Source organism: Plodia interpunctella, chromosome 25 (assembly GCF_027563975.2).
Source record: "Plodia interpunctella isolate USDA-ARS_2022_Savannah chromosome 25, ilPloInte3.2, whole genome shotgun sequence".
Taxonomy (NCBI): domain Eukaryota; kingdom Metazoa; phylum Arthropoda; class Insecta; order Lepidoptera; family Pyralidae; genus Plodia; species Plodia interpunctella.
The window spans coordinates 3,074,051-3,096,597 of record NC_071318.1 but is presented as its reverse complement, the minus strand read 5'-3'; the positions used below and the strand labels follow the sequence as shown (position 1 = coordinate 3,096,597).

At 36.8% G+C, this 22,547-nt stretch overlaps 3 protein-coding genes across 7 annotated transcripts in view; 1 reads left to right on the top strand and 2 right to left on the bottom strand.

The window, feature by feature from the left end:
- Positions 1 to 378: 378 nt before the first annotated feature.
- On the bottom strand, positions 379 to 4,583 carry galla-1. 2 transcript variants are annotated; one of them, XM_053764036.2, is made up of 3 exons: positions 4,322 to 4,583; positions 3,979 to 4,242; positions 379 to 2,675 (listed from the first exon to the last, which is right to left on the bottom strand). In XM_053764036.2, the coding sequence occupies exons 1-3, from the start codon at positions 4,464 to 4,466 to the stop codon at positions 2,578 to 2,580; spliced, it is 507 nt and encodes a 168-aa protein (XP_053620011.1). In that variant the 5' UTR covers positions 4,467 to 4,583; the 3' UTR covers positions 379 to 2,577. The 2 variants fall into 2 exon arrangements, with proteins under 2 accessions (XP_053620011.1, XP_053620010.1); XM_053764035.1 differs by lacking the exon at positions 4,322 to 4,583 and having other exon boundaries at positions 3,979 to 4,119.
- A 1,019-nt stretch (positions 4,584 to 5,602) lies between these two features.
- RpS11 (Ribosomal protein S11) lies at positions 5,603 to 8,233 on the bottom strand. Of its 3 annotated transcripts, none has more exons than XM_053764321.1 (4): positions 8,080 to 8,233; positions 7,201 to 7,317; positions 6,052 to 6,257; positions 5,603 to 5,750 (listed from the first exon to the last, which is right to left on the bottom strand). In XM_053764321.1, the coding sequence occupies exons 1-4, from the start codon at positions 8,089 to 8,091 to the stop codon at positions 5,627 to 5,629; spliced, it is 459 nt and encodes a 152-aa protein (XP_053620296.1). In that variant the 5' UTR covers positions 8,092 to 8,233; the 3' UTR covers positions 5,603 to 5,626. The 3 variants fall into 3 exon arrangements, with proteins under 3 accessions (XP_053620296.1, XP_053620295.1, XP_053620294.1); XM_053764320.1 differs by lacking the exon at positions 7,201 to 7,317 and adding an exon at positions 7,364 to 7,492 and having other exon boundaries at positions 8,080 to 8,224; XM_053764319.1 differs by lacking the exons at positions 7,201 to 7,317; positions 8,080 to 8,233 and adding exons at positions 7,364 to 7,492; positions 7,900 to 7,941.
- Positions 8,234 to 9,088: 855 nt separating this feature from the next.
- ssp3 (short spindle 3) overlaps positions 9,089 to 22,547 on the top strand; it is a 52,456-nt gene continuing 38,997 nt past the window's right edge. Inside the window, exons 1-13 of one of the 2 annotated variants that reach the window (XM_053764093.2) lie at positions 9,089 to 9,411; positions 11,541 to 11,695; positions 11,907 to 14,636; positions 15,488 to 15,583; positions 15,932 to 16,016; positions 16,303 to 16,481; positions 17,454 to 17,543; positions 17,914 to 18,072; positions 18,442 to 18,612; positions 19,078 to 19,233; positions 19,775 to 19,923; positions 20,448 to 20,799; positions 21,704 to 21,802. In XM_053764093.2, coding sequence (XP_053620068.1) covers positions 9,327 to 9,411; positions 11,541 to 11,695; positions 11,907 to 14,636; positions 15,488 to 15,583; positions 15,932 to 16,016; positions 16,303 to 16,481; positions 17,454 to 17,543; positions 17,914 to 18,072; positions 18,442 to 18,612; positions 19,078 to 19,233; positions 19,775 to 19,923; positions 20,448 to 20,799; positions 21,704 to 21,802 — 4,506 coding nt within the window. In that variant the 5' untranslated portion in view covers positions 9,089 to 9,326. Of the gene's footprint in view, positions 9,412 to 11,540; positions 11,696 to 11,906; positions 14,637 to 15,487; positions 15,584 to 15,931; positions 16,017 to 16,302; positions 16,482 to 17,453; positions 17,544 to 17,913; positions 18,073 to 18,441; positions 18,613 to 19,077; positions 19,234 to 19,774; positions 19,924 to 20,447; positions 20,800 to 21,703; positions 21,815 to 22,547 lie in introns of both variants that reach the window. The other variant, XM_053764092.2, reaches the window with a different exon arrangement.

The following is a 22,547-nucleotide window of genomic DNA, read 5'->3' as shown; positions in this document are numbered from 1 at the left end:
TTTCTATATTCCTCTCTGGTTAGTGCTTACCAACAGAAGCAAAAAAAGACAGGGATGTTATTTATCATCGAAATCGTAAATATTTAGGAATCCTATGGATTATATAACATTTTTGGATGTTATGTTTTGTGTATGCGATGGATAAGAAAATATGCCGAAGGCACAAACTTGTTTCTGTGTCTCTGTAGTTCTTCTAATAAAATATTCTTAGTGGTAATTCTTGTACTAGTTTTATTATAGAACTCAGCCCTCATGAGGACTCAACCCTTTCTTCCCGCTTCTCATTGGGTCCTTCTCATGCACATTGGGTCATTTTGTAATATAAGCTTCCGTCTTAGTGAATTTCCGTGTTTTCATAAGTTACAATGAAACAAATAATTTATGAACCAAGAATGATTTATTTGTACCATCTACAAAATGATATAATAAAAATATTAAATAACTAAATTAAACTAGACATCAGTATATATTTTAAAACTGATCTGCTTTGTCATGACGAGTCAAACTAAATTGGACTTTATGTACCCAGTAGTCAGTGTCTAATTTAGTTTGACACACCAACATTATTCATCTCACATCGTTTACAGGCCACGAAATAATAAAAATACATATTCAAGGTATCTAAAAAATAATAAGGCATTCACTATATATAATTATTACATCTAAATCATGATAAAATTTCCATTGCATATTAAGAATGATACAACATAAATAAAGCCCAACAGATAATCTACCCTGGGGAACTTTTGTGGACCGCAGGAAAACAATCTATTTATTCAAAATGTCATCCTAATTTAGCTGAATAATGTTTGACAATAGGATGATCCTATACCCAAAACATACTACAATATTTCATTGCAATACAGTAATGAGTGACCAATTGCAATATTTCATTTTCATTTTTTTAATCAATGAATATTTTACACTTCCTGCTTGAATTAGAATCACAAAGTTCTTTAATATGGATAATACAAAGAAAGACACATTTATATACAGGTAGAATAATAAATAGTTTCATAAAATCAATGTTCAGTCCATAAATCACATTTATTTCAACCCAGAAGTGTTAGTACACTTACAACCACCAATTCATTCATTTGCCACAAAGCAGTATGTGTGTGGTTTAATGGGTAACTGTTTTAAGTTTACAGTCCCTTTAAGTTGTTAAACAAACAGTTCCATGGTTGCAAGTATAGGCCGGCCCCTTAAAAGTCACTATCCAACACCCAAATCCATTCGACAACAGTTCAGTCTTAAACCAGTCTATTTGAATCCCTTGTTCCCAATTAATTCCATTCTGCAGACCTACACATGTCAGCCAACAACTCCTCAAATTCCAAAACAGAACTCTCAAATAATTCGAGGTCTTTTGACAAATCCTCATTTGCCATCTCGATCTCCTCTTTGACAGATTCTGCACTTTTAGATTTAGAATGCTCTAAGCCTTCGGACAACTTCAAGTGAGGTGCATTGAAAAAGTCTTTGTAAAACTCTGCCAGCTCTCTTATTGGATGATTGTCGGCGAAAGGAAAGTGTAGCAGCTTTAAAGGTGGTTCATTTTCATTGCGAAACCCTGCAAATTTCTTTGGAGGTAGTTCTAAAGATGTTGGGCTTTTTGATATGATTGCTACGTCTAAGTCTTGAGTGCTTTTTGATTCCATTGGCATTTCTGCTTCTGGGCTCTTTGGTTGTATGATTATTGTGCATTTCGGTAATGGCATCTTTTCAAGGAAGTCACCAAATGTCTTGTCTACTAATGTTTCATCAACAAAAGCTGCTAAACGTAATGGTTTGTTCAAATCTATAGGTCTCACTGGTTTGGGGACTTTATCTTTCTGCTCCTTCTTCTTTTTAGACTCAAAAATAACATGTTTCGGACTTAATTCAAAATGGTCACTTTTTAACAACAATGTTTTGCTTTTTTCTGAGCGATTTGGTGATATGGAGAAGTTCGTTCGATAAGCTACAGAGAAACAGATGCCTCCTAGTGGTGTTTTTAACAATCCTGCTTGAATAGTCTTGACTGATTCCCCTAAAGCCTTAAGTTTTGGCTCACCATTGTAAACTCTATAGAAAATGGTAAAAGATTCTGTTCTCTGCTTCCTTGAAAGATGATATGCTGGAGTTATCCGTGTTATAGTGATTAATGACTTCAAAAGAATCCCCATTCTGAAGTATACTGTGTTCATAGCTTTAAGAGAAGTGTCAAACTGGGTCTCATCCAGTTCCAGAGTCCATAATTCCAGCACCATCTCGTCTCCGTCTTCAGTTTGTACAGATATTTCAACATGGAGCTGAGATCTAATAGTTTCCAACACTCTGTCTGAAGGTAAGGCATTCTTTGTTGCTTGATTGACTTCAGGAGAGTCAGGTATTTGAAGATTGAACCAGTCGCTATCTGAAGTAGCCAATTTAGTATTCGGCTCGATTTTTACTCCTTTCCTTGACTCCACAATGACTTGTACTCCTTTGTACGCAAGGAATTTAGTAAACTTAGTGAATTCATTTTTGTCATTTATGTTCGAGAAAGCGGCGTCCGGCGCCATTTTGGTTTACTGAACTTGTTTACTGTCACTCTTATTCTTCTTCAGCTATGCAGTTCTCCACTAGGTTTCTCAGATTGGGATTCTCCATCGCAGCTGCAATGCGTTCCTTGTCGTTGATCTGTTTGTTGACTGAAAAATATAATGTTTATTGAATAAGTCAAGAGTTCATAACACTTAAAAACCCAGCAGAATCTTTAGAATTATTCTGAAAATTATATGGGCACACCATATACAATGTATATATTTTTTGTTAATCTTTATAAATTATAAACATGTGTCATAATAAATTGTCAATTTGTGAATTGATATGGCCTATATATGAATGTCTGACATGAGCATTTTATTTGGAAAATCATGGTTTATATTAAACATCTGCTTTGACATCTGGTTTCAATCAATTGTTTGTTTGGAAACTGGATCAAACAATTGTTTATCTATTGTGTCTCTGTAAAGTGTAAAAACTAAAAGAAAAAATAAACATTCATGGCATTATTCCACCACTAACTTGTTGTATGTATATTAAAATAAACACAAACAAAACCTGTGACCCTTCAATGTAGAACACTGAAAACAAGGTGATCGCAGAACTGATAAAAAAATAAAATGCTATTTGCATCATTATTTGATAAGACAACTGTAGATAGGTATATAATGTAAATAAACAGTCTAGAGTTCCACAATCAATAATTTATTATGTAATTTTCCAGTTTTGTTTTGTTTCATGGTCTGTGTCTCATGACCATGAAACATTTGGTAGGGAACACAACATCAAACAAACCAAATCATTCAAAGACAACTGCCTGGGGATTGAATGGGTCCAAGTTCAAATCTTATTTGTGCCACATGAGTTTGTATACCAATCTGACTCATGTATAGTAGTTTTCATCGACCACCACTTGCTCTCAGTGAAGGAAAACATTGTAAGGAAACCTGCACACTAGTTTATTATTAACTTATGTGAAATGGAGGAGGCAATGGCAAACAACTCTATAGGTAATTACCTATACAACAACTTGGCATTATTAATAGGCATTGGCATTGGTCATTATGTGGAATGAAATTTCATTCCACATAATGACCAAGACCCTCAGCCATCTTTCATAGAATATTTTGAATAAGTGAATACTGACAGATAGATTTAATTGTAGATAGGAGGCCAAGGTCAATGAACTATGATAACATTTACAGTATGAACTATGATAGCTATCACTATGCTATATTTAGATAAATATTTTCACCTCAATATCTTTAGCCTTATTTTTATCTGGGTATAAGATTTTATTTTAACCTGCATAAAAATAAGCTTGATAGCTGCTAAGCTTGACATGATTGATTTTATTAAAAACTTTTTAAATGCCACTAGTTTCATAATGAAAATTAGGTTTTACATTATTAAAGTGCCTAAAATACAAAAAATTTTTTTTTAACTCACTTTCATCTTCCGTTGTGTGTGCACCTTTCTTGATATAAATATCCAATTTAACTGGGTGATGCAGCGACCTCTGGATTTTGATACGAATACACAACCCTATAAGCGTCGCCAGGGAACAATGGGGCACTGTAGGATTATATTCCACTCGCAATACTGGCACTTTGTCCGCAGTAGGCTCCTTGACAAAAATCCCTTCTTCGTAAACAACCTTCAGATCTTCAAGAGTACTAGGCTTTTCTGGGTCCCTTATCGTCCGCAAAAAGTCTAAAACATCACAGCACACATTATTTTACACGGAAATATACCCATCAGCCCAAAAAACACGAATTATATCAAAACAAACCATATATTGTCTCCTTCAAGTCATTTTCATCGTTGTATCCCAATTCTTGCAACGTTGCACTTTTGTCCATATAAGCTGGTTTAGCGAGTTCCACTGGTGACTTTGCAGAGTTATTTATTGACAATTTAGAAAAGAAAGATATCATATCGTTCGTCAAATAGTTCAATACCTACTTTGTAAATAACACGTTACGTGAGCTTCTGTGATAACAAGTCGGACATATTTGTTGTGTCAGTCACCTTATCTTCCTGATTCATACAGTGTTGCCATTGCGTTATTACCAACAGCAGAATAATATTAAAACCGTACCAAAACCAACAGACATTGACGGCAGGATGGATGGATAGTGAATGGTTGGCTAAAACCAAAGAAGTTGATAGCTTCTCGTCGCTTACTAGCTGGCGCCACTGGCATAGAGCAATAACTAGTGGCATAGAACAACACGGTACGGGTCTTCCATATTCCGGTACAATACGGAAGACCCGTGTTCACTAACCTGAAATACCTACCTACTACAAGTGTATTATATCAGGTCAGTGCCCGTGTTGCTCTAATGCTGGTGTGTGAGCATGACGCGGTCTATAGATTTTGAAAGGGACCCACGCGCGGGTCTCAGATAATATTGTTCTGTGGCGCGGGTCCACCTTATCTCTGGAACTAGGTACTCCGTACTTACTAACGTACGTACATTTGTTAGTTGAGTAGGTACTCCGTACATTTTACGTACGTACATTACATGTCATGGTTTTAGAGACCCCGCATTATTCAATTTGGATAGGTACCTATGCATTCTAGAAAAGTGCCCCATTTGCGAAGTGCTTATTTTGAGATGTGACCCATTTGAGAAATGCACATTCTGTGAAAATTACATTTTTGGGTTGGTGGTTGAGTGCCCCATGAATAAAGATCGGGAATTTGTTTGGATGTATTGTCTATCTCTCTCGTTTACATACACTAGCTCGTCTCCAGTTTTTTTTTTGTTGTCACATACAATCATGTAATTAGTAAGTGGAGTACATACTAGTTCCATGCATACAATAGTCCTTTTACCTAAAGGTGTAACTAGACCCACTAGTTTAAACCATAATAGTTTAAACCAACTAGCATTTAATTTCCATAGAAAGTACTGAAAACAGATTTTCTTCAGATAAGGACAAGAAAACTTTCGACACTTCCACTACGAAAGCAGTCCACTTTGTTTCTCACAATGGATAGTCGCATGCCATATTTAATTTGTGAAATAATTACAACGCATAACCAACTGTAAATAAAAGAATATAGTACTTATAAAGTAAGTTTATTACATTAGAACTTTTTGAAGGATTTCTTGGATCCCTTGCCCTTGGACACCTTCAGTACGTTGAACCTCACAGTCTTGGAGAGCGGCCGGCATTCACCAATTGTCACGATATCTCCGAGTTCCACGTCCCTGGAAGACAAGCAAATGATTCATGAATACAAATAAAAAAAAGATTTTTGTCACTGGCTGGCTTAGCTGGCTGGTAATATCAGAGTTTGGGTTAGGAAACACAATTTTCGTCAAGTTGTTATCGGAAGACCGTCGTGTGATTATCATCATTTAGGGTGCCTATTAGTTTGAGAAGATAGAATTATGCTGCAAGCCACACTAGATTGCAAATGCATAAAATCAAAACCAATGGTGTCCTGTTTGTTTGTATATAAAAATGTTCTAAAAAAATTCATATAACAAATAAATAGAAAAAAAATACCTGAAGCAAGGTGACAGATGCACAGACATATTTCTGTGTCGCTTCTCAAATCTGTTGTATTTAGGCAGGTAGTGGAGGTAGTCTCTCCTGATGACAATGGTGCGCTGCATCTTCATTTTCTGCACCACTCCTGTCAGGATGCGGCCACGGATTGAGACATTGCCAGTGAATGGGCATTTCTTGTCAATGTATGTGCCTTCAATAGCCTGGAGTAGAGAATATAGGATAATTAATGTCAGATTTACTTTTGAGTGTGCATGCATTGTTAGTGATCATTTCCCAATATAACCCCTTTAGTCCACATTCAACCATATTATATCATTTTTTCTCACATTTCTAACTGGTTAACCCTGCTGTTCATCAGTTATCATTATATAATCAAAACAAAGTCTGTCTGAATATACTTGTGTATGCTTGGATTATGTAGGGCTGTAATCAGTGTTTGGTTTAAAACACGATCATCATATGGTATTCAGAAGACCGTCGTGTGGATATCATCATTTTACAAGCCCAGGGACAATTATTTTCATTAATTTGCAATTTTAATCAAGTTTTCCATAAATATCTAATGTGCTAGTCGGAATTCTCATAATTATCTTTAGTAAATCATTATAGTAACATTAATTACACTAACATTCAAAATGAAATATGATAATACCTAAATATAATAACAACTATATATATATCTCATTGGATTTATGTCAATTTGCCAACACATTCCTTCCATGCACTAGGTGAATTAACTACTACTCCATACATTTACATTTCCTTGATAACTATCATGGCAAATCAACTATAACCCATTTCATTCATTATTTTAAACTTAAAAAATATTTTTAGTCACATTTCCTTCAGCATTGCTACTAAGTTAGTAAAATTTAATTGACTTATTATTGGACCATAACAGTACAAAACTAAAATCTTCCTTACCAACCTGATCACCAACAATGACATAATGACATGCAAACCTTACCTTTTAAATATGAAAGAATAAACTGCAAATCAATGAAATTTGTTACCACACTTATAACCCAGCACATTTAGAAGTTGTTGATGCAAATATATTTTTTAATGAAATATAAATTTGAAAAAGCGAGCCCATGACTGCACCATCACCAGCTCCCGACACCATAGAGAAACTGAAAATACCTCTCTGGGAGTCTTGAAACCTAGACCAACATTCTTTGAATGTCTCATGTCCTTCCTCTTCAACCCCCCTTTGCGGTTGAGGAACACCGTCGCCTGTTTCTGGAAAGCTTTCTCTGTCTACGAAAAAAAAACAAAATGTTAAAACTCCACTCCATGCAGTTACCTCTCGAGGAGTTTTGAACCCGAGTCCCACATCTTTGTGGTACCTCAGTGGTTTGCGGCTACGCTTCACACCAATTCCTTTCTTACGGTTCAAGAAAACAGTTGGTTGCTTTTGAAATGAACGTTCCGTCTGCAAGTTCAATAAAAATTAGTGAATTCTAACTACAACTTACAGCAAATTATTAATGAAAGGAAAAAGGATAGTATAGCTAGAAGTGAGAAAGTCTTATTTTCGTAAATTCTACAGAAGTATAAGAATAAACCATAAAACCCGTGCTCTCTGGTGATGGTGTGAAGGACATTCTACGCACCGGGAAATTTAGAGCGCCCGGGTTGGTAAATAAATATACTTCACTTCACACAGCTTTTTTTAGAATAATAAAATGAAAAGTAACCTAAAATCACATAATAACAGCATCAAGAAAGCTTTATCGTTAAATATAAATAAGATCTAATATAAATGGAAACTATATACAAAATAATAAATTTAACGAGCAGTCCCATGCTCTAATAGCATATAGTTTGTATCAAATAAACCTTTTCGAAGACATAACCCACGTGCATAAAATTAAACGGCACATTATCACTTTATATCACACTAATATAATTAGTACTTTATATGAAACATTGGGACACTTCAAAATGCTTGAATTGGTCCAATATTAGAGTTATTTTCTTAAATTTAACTATTATTTCTCGAAGAAAATCGGCACATACCTGGTCCGCCATCTTGCTTGACAACGAAAAGAATCAATCAAAGACAAGCAAGGATGTGTGGCATTTGTCAGCGACAGAAATGAAAGCTGTCATGTACATTTCCACCAATGAAATAGTATCTGCTTTGCCGTATAAAATTTCATTCTGCTCATTCATTGGCTCATTTAGTAACTGTCAAAATAAAAAATTGCCACTACTGTTGTTATAAGTAGAAGTGACTGTGATAAGGAAGAACTTTAAAAAGAAAATACAACGAGGGTATAAACTAAACCAACCGTATTGGAGCAGGATGGGCAAAATGGAGTCAAGTGACGGGTGTAACGTGTTACTCTAATATTCCCGTTAAATTAAAAGGAAAAATTTATAAGGCAGTTATCAGACTTGTCATGATGTATGGATCTCAATGTTGGGCGACGAAAGTGACGGATGAAAGGAAACTTCATGAAGAAATGGATGGAGTGTGTCAAGGATAGTATGAACAGGAAAGGAGTATCAATGGACATGGCAATTGGCAAATGACAGAACGAAATGGAAGGAACTTACATACTGTACCGACCCCACATAAGTGAGATAAGGTCAAAAAGAAGAAGAACAACGAGGGTATATTTTCTAGGAAAACATAATGCTTTTTATCGTCAGATTTTCATGAAAAGCAATATGTAATATTTTTTTTCACAACAATCTAAATATACCTATATGCTCTCCAATCAGTAGAATATAACTTCATTGTTCATATTGTAGTAATGTGCTGTTCATGAAAATCGAGAACGCACGGATGGTACCTATCTAATTTTTCAAAGAAGTACTTAAATATTTTTTAATTAACGGAACTAAGTACATTGTGTTAATAAAATAAAAGTTAATATAAATCAAATATAAATAGTAGTTCATGTTAAGTATAAATAGAAGTTATAGAGATGCTAAAGAACTTAGTTCATATATTTAGAATATCTCTATTTCAAAACTACTAAAACTTCGTACTAAATTAGTATTTCTATAATGGCAGCATTATCTTTTTACTGTCAAACGTGAATTGTTATGAAAATATCCATCAATTTATTTTTCGCATTTTAATTATTTTTATTGTAAAGTTTTTACTTATTTCTATTTTATTTAACTGCTACGGTATTTACTGCATATGATTATGTATGTTTAAGCCATCGCAGATGAACGCAAACGCGGAAGTGATGAGTTCATTTCTGCTCTTTTGTTTTATTGCGAAAACTCTTGTTTTTCGTTGATTTGAAATGGAAGAAGTTCGTCAGCTAGTGCAGGAGGAAGGAAGAGAGGCTAGGAACCTGGTTGCTTTCCATGTTTCAGTCGAGACGCCTGGTAAGCAAGCTTTTTTTTTTAATTTGTTAAATATTCTATTAGTTTCGTGGGCGTTAAGCTATATTGCCAAACCATAGGTTGTATAGATATAATTGACAGTTGTTAATTTGTATTTTACGGTTTAAATATTCATTTTCAAATTTAGTCATTAATTTTTCATTATTTCAGTTCTAATTGAGGATCTAATATGCCTGATAATGTTACATTTTTATGTGGGGTAGTTGTTACACTGCAACAATTTAAAATCTTTCTCTAAATAGTAACTTGTATAGGCTGGAGATAAGATTTAGTAGGCTGGAGCCTCTTTATGGGAATGTGGTGTGTTTTCTTCTGTTTACTATTTTATGGATTTGATGATTCATCAGTTAAATTTAAATTCTTTCATATTTGCTATATAGCATTACATGAGATTTAACTTGATTAATTTTGTAGTCACACAGGTTTTTAAATCCTTGATAGTACATAACAAAAGCACATATGGGAGATTTATAAGAAATATTCACATTATGTGGGATATCCCAATTTGAGTTAGAGTTCCTTCATGTTTCAGAGGGTATGTTATCTTGTTGGTTCTCACTGTATTTGTATTGTTCACCTACAACTTTGCACTGGCACCCATTTGGTTTTGTGTCCCATCCATCTTACCCATCTATAAGGAAAGCCAGAAATGGATATGATGATGAATGACTATTATTAAACTACATATATTTCAGGGAGTAACCTTAGGACATTGAAACAACAACATATGAAGTTGTATTGTTTTGTGATGATGTAGTTTCTCAAATAATCACACTACCTGCATACATGCACTAATTTTTATGATAGTCTTGTTAATATTAGGTCCTTACATATGAAATTGGCGTTTGGTATAGGAGGAACAAAAAGTCGAATATTTTTTAATATAATATATTTATTTAATCAAAGTAAGAACCATTATTATCTATGCAATTTTGCCATCACATAGGTAGTTCATTGAGCCCTTTACTAAAAACCATTTGGACGGGAATCAATAAAATCTTTGAAGGCGGTTTGGACTGCCCTATCTGAGTTGATTTTGATGGTAATCTGTTGGAGCAAGGTCCAGGGAGTACAGTGGATGTCATAGACATTCCAATTGAAGTTCCTCTAATTTGGTAGCCATCTGTTGTGCAGTGTGTGGTCTAGCGTTGTTGTGAAGCAGCAGTGGCGTGGAGCAATTGACCAGCCTCGGTTGTTTAGCAGCTAGCTTTTCCATCATAGTTTGCAATTGCTGACAATAGCCGCCGTCTGCCGTAATCATCTGGCCAGATTTATAAGTGTAATGAACGACACCGGCACTAGTCCACCAAACGCTTACAAGTAACTTTTTTTGGGTCAATTATCGCTTGGCAGGATTTGGCTGGCTGGCCAGGGTCCAGCCATTGCGATGAGCGTTTCCGATTATCGTAGAGATCCACTTTTCATCACAGGTAGTGATTTGATTTAAAAACCCTTCATTATTGTGCTGGTTAAGTAATGTAACGCAGCAATCGACATGCGTTTGCCGGTTTGCTTCACTCAATTCGTGAGGTCCCTTTCAAGTTCCTTAATCTTTTCAATTTGCTTCAAGTGGATTAAAATAGTTATATCACTAACACCGAAGCCTGAAGCTAACTCGGACATGGTTTGCGATGGATCCGCTTTCACAATAGCCTTCAATTCTTCATTATCAACTACAGTCTCCGGCCATCCACTGGGCTTGTTCTGCAGGTCGAAATTTCCAGAACGAAAACGTTGGAATCAAAAACGCACTGTGTTTTATTTTGCGATACGACCGCCTTACACATACCACCATACATAACCCTTCGAGCCGTTTCCGCAGCACTGGTGCCACGGTGGAACTCGTACTCGTAAATAACGCGATATTTCAAGTTTTCCATTTTGTAAACTGAGTGACGCCAACAGAAAAATCAAAAAACAAATGAATGACGGTTAACGAAACAAATACATGTGTAAATAGCTGTATAAATTTGAATTTGGAATTCCTAACCAAAGAGGAGAAATTTGTGATTAAAGTGGCCAGTACAACAAAACGCCAATTTCATATGTAATATATATTTAGTATTATGTGCAAAAGTAAAAAAAAATACAACTACAAATATGGTTTGCAGCGCGAATATCGCGCAAGCCCCCACGCGTGACCGGCATCTCGATCCGCCGCGGCGGCCCCCGGCCCGCCCGCCGCTCAGCCTCCGCCGGCCGCGACAAACGATCCGAGCTACGGGCTAGGTACTGGGCGCTACTGTTCGGAGATCTGCAGAGGGCTGTGAGTTTCTGTTGTTTTTCTTCTATTACTTATTTTTTTATTATTATTATTTAATCTTGGGAACGCCCGTGCGAGCACCAGACAGGTGATCAGTTATCGGTAAGCTGTTTACAAAATTTGGGAGGAATTTTCTGTGAGTTCTCTTAAACCTGTATGTCATCAGATACTATAGTTTATGTAGTATCTTTAAAATATAATTTTAACTCCTCAGATCGGCGAAATCTACAACACAGTCGAAGTCCATGAAAACTTAAATGAGTGCCAAGAAGTAATATTAGTTCTAGAGAATTATACCCGGGATTTTAAAGCTCTAGGAGAATGGTTTAGACTGAAATGGGAATACGACAACACGCCGCCGCCTCAGAGGCCGCAAAGCTTAGCTTGGGAAATCAGAAAAACAGATTTTGTCCGCCCAGAGTCCAGGAGAACATATTCCGTTAAAAGTTCTCCGTCAGTATCGGGCAAAAATAGCCCTTGTTTTTCGGGTCATAATACTCCAAGTGGCAAGAACAGCCCTAGTCTAACTGGTAAAGCTAGTCCTGGAAGTGGCAAAATTAGTCCAAGAATCTCTTCAGGACATTCCAGTACCAGTCCAAAAGCTAATATTGAGTTCTTTAGCAACAAAATTATACCATCAAAAGTTACTGCAAAGCCTGAGCCTATTCTTAAAGAGGGTTCCAGACTTTCTGATATAAAGGAGAAGGATTACAAGGATATTGTTCAAAGCAATGGCACTGCAGAAAAACTGGTAATTGATAACAACGAAGAAAAACTAGAATCCACTGTTCCTGTTGTTGAAATTGGTAAAGCAAAGGAGTGTTCAAATATTTCTCCTAAGCAAGTCGCAATCAACTCTCCGAAACATGCAAAAGCAGTGCCAGAAAATAAGGATATATTGATTAAAGAAACTGCTAGTAAGGCTCAGGAAATTATCGCCAAGTTAGATGCTATGGAAAATGAGTTTTTAGCCAAACATATTAAAGATAGCCAAGCCAAAAATGGTAATTTACTTAATCAAGAGAAAGAAGAAGTCGGAGTAAAACCTGAAATTGAGATTACTGAAAAAACAATTACAGACAATGACAACAAAGATGAAAAGAATGTGGTTGACGAAAAAGAAAGTGAAGTATCTACAGAATCCCCATCTAAATCGGAAGACAATTTTGCAGACATATCTAACGAAAGTTCAATAAAATCAATCGACGAAAAGATTGGGGTTGTAACTAACGAAACTAAAAAATTAAACTCCCCTGATCTATTAAAACAATCTTTTGAAAATGTTAGTCTGGACTCGAGTTCTAAAGCGAATGCAAACGTCCCAAACAATGAGGAGGTTACAGACAATTCAGAAAGGGTAACACAAACACCTGCAGCAGAGAATGGAAATAAAGATACGGAACAGAAATGTACCGAAAATATACAAAATAAGGACAGCTCCAAAGTTGTTTCCACATATGAATCTAATAAGAAAGTTGAAATAAAATCTGCTCCAGATTCAAAACCTCCTACAGACACTAAACTTGTAACCGACAATAAAACAACTTCAGATCCCAAACTCAGTGCCAGACCAGCGTACTCCCAAGCAGCTGCAAAACCGAAACCGGTAACTGCTAAAACTGAAGTTAAAACACCTACAAGGACAACACCTCTCACTAGGAGTAAAACAGTCGTGGAAATGAGACCCAATTTTGCTCCAAGAGCATCTCGGCCTTTCCCGAAAAGAAATCAGGTGAACCAAGCTAACAAATGCAGCTATCCTTTCAATGTCACTAGTCGAAGCAGCCTTTTTGATACTGCGCCAACTGCCGCCACAATAACCAAAGGCGCCATTGCACGAAAACCGCCAATCAAAAACATTCAAATGGCTGCTGGCGATAACAAACTTCAAAATAAAAACAACGACATAAAAAAACGACCACCAAGACCTACTTCCTTAAAAATAACAGATAAAGGTATTAAAAAAGATAATGTTATTGCAACGTTAGAAAAAATAAAAGATTGCGATGAATTTAGCAGCTCGGATACGATCGTCACCCAGATTGATATGTCACGCATCGAATCGAGCGAAAGTCTTAAAACATTAGTTCCCGAAGAGATGTTACAAGAAGTGGCCAATTCTATTGAAGTACTTAATGTGGATGGTAATAAGAATGATAATGACGGCTGGTTAACTGTGAAATCTCGGCGATTGAGTCGGGAATCTAAGAAACAGTCAAAATCTCATTGGGCAAATAGATTTCACCAACCTTCGGCAACTACAAGCTTGCCAACTTTGAACATGATCGAGTCTCCAAAACAGGAAACAAACCCAATAGTTAATTCCCCTAAACATGCCAAATTGGATCGCGCAAAATCAGAGCAGCCTCAATTAATTCCGAAACCAGAAAAAGTGGTAAAAGTATCAGTAAAAGTTAAGTCTGAGGCTAAAAATAAAAGTACAGAAATGATTCGGCAAAAATCTGATGTGACCGGATTAAGAACACGCTCTTCTAGAAACAAAGCCTTTACGAAAAGAGCAGAAAAAGTGAAAGATTTTTCAAAGGACAAAGAATCGTCAGATTTGACTAAAAATCGTTTGCATTCGTCATTAGAAAGTCTGACTATGGGTTTAGCCAGATCTCAGGAAAGTACGGAAGATGCTTTTGACTTTGACAAATGGAAGGCTGAATTTAAGTCTACTTTTAAGTATTTGGAGGAAGATGATCAGATGCCGAACCATAATGAGATATTGAAGGCGGCTGACCCGTTGGAGATGTCAGAGATAGCGGAAATGACGTCACAGATAGAGGAGAATGAGAAGAAGATCAGTTGGGCGTTGGATTTCCAGTCTGAGGTGGACCAGAGGAAGCTTTGTGAAGAGGAAGACCTCCTGAACAGACAGATAATGGAGCTACAGCAAGTTTCAGACATAGATTTGGATACGGAAACTGATGACACTGAGGTAATTTATTTATATATTTTTTATTTCATTCTGTAGTTTTATACAGTTTTGAATAAAGAAAAGTCACTTTCTATTTGCCCTATATTTCGTGCTAGCGGCCCATTTTGGCTTCGTTCGAGTAAAAACATACAATAAATTATACACCTAAACCTTCCTCAGAAATCACACTATCTATTGGTGAAAACCACATGAAAATCGATGCAGTAGTTTTTGAGTTTATCGCGAACAGACAGACAGACGCTGCAGAGGACTTTATTTTATAATACTTATGTAAGGATAAGATTTAATTGGTGTGACTTAATATGGCTGATGTATCCTGTTTCTTTATCCGAGTCTATGGAGAAAACATATCGCCTACCTGACCAATGTCACATATACACACGGATATAGTAGGCAGGCGGTGAACCGCCAGCTCTTTCAATGGCTCAAGCCAAAATTCACGATCGTTCCCGCTCGTTAACCTCAGTTTTGACCGGTGACGAGTGGGAATTTTAGTAAAATAGTTGAAGGTGTCAAGCGGGAAACGGTGGTGCTAACTGGGAATAAAAATGTCTTTGGCGGTGGTAATTATCTTCAAAGGTATGTATTTAACACTCGAAACATTACAAAATTTATATTTTTGTAAATTACAGCCGAGCCTTATTGGCCTAAATATGAAGTAACACCACTTTATAAGCACGTGTACTTCCAATACAATTATGTAAAGATATAGCTTTATAATGTTTCCTAAGTGAAATTCCTATTCACAAGATTATTCACAATTTAAAGTTCCCACTCGTCACCGGGTTGGTCAAAAATTGGTGACGAGCGGGAACGACCGCGTATCATTGTATATATAATGCATTTTACAGACTGATGCGGAAATCCTCTGCGAAGACACCAGTCTTCCGAGGTCATGCACTTCTCCAGATCGCCTGGGCGCCTTAGCTGCTAGCCTTGAGGACCAGGTAACTAGTGTTGCTTTTTTGTCTATCCGTATAAATATTATTCACACAGATTGAGTTGGAGCCAAAGTAAGTTTGATACTTGTATTATGGGATACTAACTCAACGACACAAAATTCTATAACATATACATTAAATAAACATCCAAGACCCAGGTCAGTTAGAAAAAGATCATTTTCCCATTACCATTTCTCATATGACACGAGTATGATTTGAACCTGGGACCTTTCGATCCATAAGCGGGTGTCTTAACCACTGGACGACCACCGCTTCGTAAATGTTCCGGTGTCAGATTTTATTCAAGTGTAAACCTAAAGGCATCTGACATGAGTTTTATTTGGGTTGTTTTAGTACGAAACGGCCCTAGCTGGAATGTCGTGGGCGGAACGTGTGGACACTTTGGTAGTACTTGAAGCGTTGGTCGCCAGGGATCCTGGTAAGTCCATATTATTACTTTACAATCCTTGTCCTTACATGATATAAAAAGAAGACCCCCTGTCTCGTTTGTATGTCTGTACGCGATAAACTCATAAGCTACCGGATGAATTTTTGTAATCACAGCCGAATTATCTAAATTTCAATGGTTTTCTTATTACGCTGACCCCGGCCTTATTGACTTCACAACCCCGAACGCAATCGGGAAAATGCAGAGATTTTTTATGTTGTAAAATATAAACAAATTAATTATAATCGGTTTATCGATTTTATGATAAATCTCTTAGGTCGAGCCCAGCAACTGCACGCAAAACTATCGCAAGGCATCAAACGCCGCGGCAGCTTCCAGGACGCGCTGCGTAGGCTGCAAGCCAAGCAAGCTAGGGCGGAGCGACAGCGGAGGGAGTATCAAACTGAACGGGCCAAGAAGATACATCTGCTGCTGGCCAGGGTTGAAGAGGTCAAGGTCAGTGTATCTCTATAATCAGTCTCAACAATATCCGATCAACTCTCCTTAGATATACATGGACAAATCACGCAGATTGAGAGTCCCAAAGTAAGTTCGAGGCTTGTGTTATGGGATACTAACTCAACGTATATTCTATAACATATACATATATAGATAAACATCCAAGACCTGGGCCAATCAGAAAAAGATCATTTTCCATTTTGACTTGACCACGGGTTGAACTTGGGATCAAAATTCAAAATCATTCAATTTAGGATGATATACATCACTTATTGACGTCAAAAAATTACTTAAACTAAGTCTACTGCCGACTTCCAAAGCGCAGGTGAAGAAGCGGCGCCACAAACTTCACCGCAGCCTTTTCTCTAAGGACGTCAATTAACAAATATAGGTCTTATTTATTCATAATTAAGAGGAAGAATTTAGGAAGAATAGTGAGTGAGGTACTTCTTGAGACAAACGTACGACGAACAGATGTGCGGTTAATTGTGCGAAAAATTCTTACGTTTGATTCACTGCTAGTCGAAATCGAGTTGGTCAGGTATTAGGACCATTACTACGGAGGTCCTCGACTTATCGTCTAGTCGTCCTTGGGAACGTTATTGTTACATATAGACGACCTCGGTGGCGCAGTGGTAAAGTGCTTGCTTCTGAACCGTGAGGTCCTGGGTTCGATTCCCGGTCGGGTCATGATGGGAAATGATTTTTTTCTGATTGGCTCGCGGGTTTTGGATATTTATGTATATATATATTTGTTATAAAATATAGTATCGTTGAGTTAGTATCCCATAACACAAGTTTCGAACTTACGTTGGGGCTAGTTCAATCTGTGTGATTTGTCCTTATATATTTCTTTATATCAGCTGCCAAGGTTCTGTCTTGCGGGAGATTAGTGGTCCTTGATTCTAGGGCGCAATCGCACGCCACAAACCGCTATATATAGACATTTAATATAAAACATTTTTGTAGGTGGCTAAAAATCAGCTGATCGAAGAGAAAAGGTTGCGAATGGAGCGGAGACTACAGAAGGCGACAGAAAACAGAGATCAACGTCTGAAGGTTTGTGATTATTTGTTTCTGTGAGTATACTTTCAGTCCAGTTCTAGAGGAAGAGAATATTTGAAATTATGCAAAATGAATCTTGTATCCATAAAGTGCAAAGTTCATTTATCTTGTCACTAATATAATATTTTTGTAATCTATATTATTATTATAAAGAGGTAAGCGTTTGTTAGTTTGTATGTTTGAGGCGGGTAATTTCCGAAAGTACCGAACCGATTTCAAAAATTATTTTACCATTAGAAAGTTATATCCAAGATATGCTATATGCTATATTTTATCTCAAAATTCCCACGGGAGCGAAGCCCCGCACACCATATAGTATGCAATAAAGAGTTAAAAATACATTTTCACATTCCTTATTTTACAGGACATAGTCCGGAAAGCTCATGACGAAGAAGAAAAGCTTCGAGAGATAGCTTTCATCAAACAATTGGAAGCTGAGAATCGAAGGCACGACTTTTTGGCGCAGTGCCGCTTGCACACCACACGGCTGAGGCAAGTTAGGAGGGATAGGCTTATGAAGTTGGTGAGTTGATCGATTTTGTACTTTATGTTTGAGAGTATTCTTAACGCCTGAAACACAGGGTGATTTATTTACACCCTAGTTCAGGCGCCTTATTTATTTGTGATCCTTTTATTTATATGTTTATTTCTGTTAATTGTTATTCTTTAAGAATTGAATAAAGAATGAACCTTATGTCTATATAGACATAGACACTTATTTACCGGAAATTTGCGTTATAGCATGAAAGGTACATAATGAGTAGATCTGTTTGTTCGGTCCAGCGGTTTAGCAGTGAAAACGGATCAGACAGACATACAGACTTTCGGAAGTATGGATTATGTAACAACCTCATTTATTTATTTATACCATGACGTCAATATATTTTATCAGGAACAAAAGGCAGCTAGAGAAGCGGCAGTGGGCGCTCGAAGGCAAGCTCTAGAGGCTGCCAGAAAGCTACATGTTGAGAATCTGTTGGAGAAGAGAAAGGAGAGAGACGCTAGAGTGGAAGAGTTGAAGGAACAGAAGAAACAGGAGAGAGATGACGCCGCCAGGGAGAAGGTATGTTTTGTTATATATTTATTTTTTTTTAAATCAAGCTACTATTTGCGTAGACCGACAAATTAGCTGTCAGTATTATCTTTTTTTAATTAGCCTATTGTGTCCCACTGCTGGGCCAAGGCCTCCCCTTTCTGCCGATTTCCCGAGTATTATCATTAATATTACTGTCCCAAAATATATCTAGCTCGTCCGTGCTTCGGAAGCCGCAATGGACCCACGTTGAGGGTCATGGCCTATACCCCTTATCCGTCCATAAAAAGGCGCTTGCCTCAGCAGTGGGGAAGTTAAAATGGCTGTCTTTGATCACGAATTTTAATTGTTATATCCAGGCGAAAGGCGTAAAGTATTGATCACAAATTTTATTTGTTGTATCCAGACGGAAGGCGTATTGATCATGAATTTTAATCGTTGTATCCAGGCGGAAGGCGTAAAGTATTGATCACGAATTTTAATTGTTGTATCCAGGCGGAAGGCGTAAAGTCGCGTCTATCAGCGTTAGCGGCCGCCGCGGAGCTGGAGGCGGACGCATTGCGCTCTCGGATCCGGGACAAGCAGGACGCCAGCCAGCAGAGGCTGGAGTCCAGGCTGCAGGCCATCAGGGAGAAGGCTACCAGGCAGCCGGTAATTATTTGTGTGGGAAAAATCTATGTGAATAGCGTTTCCTTACTTGTCAGCATCACTATACTAACGAGTGAGGTTGTAAATAATTAAAAAATAATTATAAAATTTTTAAATATAAAAATAAAATAAAAAAAAATATTTTTCAAGAAATAATAAATTTTAATAAATATAAAATTTATAAAACTTGATATTTAAAAATAATTATATTGTTTGTTATACTGTCTGTTACGCTTTTTAACTATATTTATTTAATGCGATTAAGTCTGGATTCGAGCAACAATCGAACTCACGCCCTATCCCTATAAAATTTCTTGCATCTGATTCAGTTTTGAATTTAAAAAAAATACCATAAATATTGAAATTTGCCTAGACATTGTGGACATGGTGATCCAGGACTTTACATCAATCATGTCAGATGCCTTTAGGCGACTTGTATAAAAATCTGTCTCTGGTGCTAGTTATAACACACTCTGAAAGAAAGAAAATCTACTAGATTAGATTTATATTATGTATGCTTATAAAGACATATTTTAATCCTCAGACCACATCAGAAAGCCAAGACCAAGCTACGAAAGAGGAGAAGGAGTTAGCAGAGGAAGCAGAGAGAATAGAGTTGGAGCGGAAAGAGAGGGAGAAACAGAAGGCTATCAAACGGAAGGCGAGAAAGGTCAAGCAGAAGTTGTTAGCTAAGTATGTTTCTTTTTCTTTGTTTAACTTTTAAAAGAAATGGAAGGAAACCGTGCAAGGTATGTGAATGGACAATAATATGTTTTCAACACTTGTTCCAAATTTTACGGGCGAATGTTACATTAGACTTTTACATAACATGTCTCGACCATTATGTATTGAAAAACGTTATGACACGCGCGTGCGGTTGTTACGGAAGATTTTTGCGCAACGCGAAGTGGAGCGCAGTACTAAAGCCGCTTTGCATGTTTGTTTTATAATGTACCCTGTTCTTAGTTGCAACATGTTATTTTATCATAATTCTAACTTAACTAATATTATAGATGCGATGGTAAGTTTATTTGTTTGTTACCTCTTAAAGTTTTATCTACATCGAATCTTCTTGAAATTTCACATACGTACGTCTCCGTACTCTTAAGAAGATTGACATCGGTTATGTGGTAGATAATTCACGTGGACCAAAAACTTCTAGATGATAATTTTATTACAGTTTTTGGACTTTAAATTATGAGAAACAATTGTTACAGCGGCAACGACACACCAGTGATTGAAGACGACGCCATTCTATCGATCGGAACATTCACATCGTCGAATAAAATGCACAAACTATTGCACACACTAACAAACATAATAACACCGTTACTGTACGAGGAGCCGAAAAAACAGAAAACTAAAAAATATTCCGGCGACGCAGATGAAAAGAGCAATTGCGAAGTGGATGAGTTAAAAAAAGTGAATGGCGATGCGAATGACGAGTTCAATAATAATACTGAGACGGAAATCGTTGTGGAGAATCATGATAAGAAGAAAAAGAAGAAGGACAAACCAAAGTTGAATAAAACTAGTTCGGTGTGCAGTTCTTTGAGCGATATGAGTAAGGTGAGTGTATGAATTGAATCGAAATTAAAATATATGGAGTTAGCTTCGTGACCAGCAGGATTTAAAAAACTCAGGAATTTCTTTTGTTGTTTTATACTGCGATACAAACTAAGACGAAGAGAGGGAATTACAGGCACAATTAGCTTATATATAGAATTAAGAATAGCTGGCGCCATCTAGGAATTAATTAATTAACCAATTGTAATATCCGTTGGTTTAATATAGATAATCGATATTTATTTTCTCATTGTAATCTGTGCAAACTAAAGTCACTAGATGACGCTAGTGTGTTAATATATATGGTGGCGTGTGGTCCCGCCCTAGAATAGGATCACTTCATATATTCCCGTGGATGTTTTACGACGAAGGGACACTAGCCTTGGCAGTTAGGCAACAATAGCATTCCCAATGATGGTTGACGTCAGGCAGCTTGTAAAATCAGAGTCAAATCTTAAAAAAATAATGGTAATATTTTATGCGAACTCTTTGAGGTGTCACAGCTCCGAATGAAACGGGGAACAGGCGAAGATGACAGAGAGAGAGAGAGAGATAGAGGGTGACATACAGTAAAACAGATAGAGATATATTAAATGTATTTTGATATATTAGATCTATTAAATATTTGCACCAAACATTTTCAATCTTAAAATAATTTTAAGTTTCATAACTTCAATCCTAACTTCCTAATATTATAAATGCGAAAGTAAGTTTGTTACCTCTTCTTTGTTCTATATCTATTCAACCAATCTTCTTGAAATTTTGCATACATGTAGTTTATAGTATGGAGAAGGACATAGATCTTCGTCCCGAAAAAATAACTATTCCCGTGGGAAATTAACGCGGGTGAGGCCGCGGGCGTAGGCTAGTATTAAATAACAGTGAATTAATAAAGCAAATTGAACAGGGAAGTGCCAAAAGCGAAAAGAAGAAAGAGGTCATTGACACTGCGTTCCTGGAGCGGCAACTGAATGAGTTACATCGGATGGTTGACAAGTTTGACAGGGTAAGGAACATGGCGAGTATTTTGTTTTTTAATCTCACTAATATAATATTTTTTAATTGAATAAACAGCGGCCCGTCCCTTCTTTATGTGGATCTATTTTCTTTATCTTTATTTTTACAATACATAGCGTAATCACCTGAGAAAGACTTAGGTGCTAAATCTTCCTCAGAAATCACGCTATGTATTGTCGAAAACCGTTCTGTACTTTCGCGACAGGGGTGGACTTCTATTTATAATATGTGATTATTTTCGTTTATGTTTATTTGGAATCGAAATTAAAATATAGATTGCGCCAGCTGCTTCGCCTCCCGCGCTGTTTGTAAAAGTAAATCAAGGGAAAGGGCTCATTTCATATCGAATGTGTCCTTACTGACACTGGTATCAGATTTTATTCAAACCTGCCTCCATCTATTGTATCCGTGTATAGTGTGACACACATACATGCTCACAACTTTCGCATTTATAATATTAGTAGGATAAATTAAAATGAATACTAGAAAGATCCAATATACACTGGCGGACTGGCGGTCCATGTAGGGATCTATTACTGTCAATTTAGTAATGTATTTCTGATACGCATTTCTATATCTTGCACTAGCGGCCCGGGCCGGCTCCGCTCGGGTAAAACCTTAACCTCGGTTGAATTATACACCTTAACACACTATTTATTTAAAAAACCCGTATCAAAATCCGTTCTGTAGTTTTAAAGATCTAATACATAGGAACGGGACAGCGACTTTGTTTT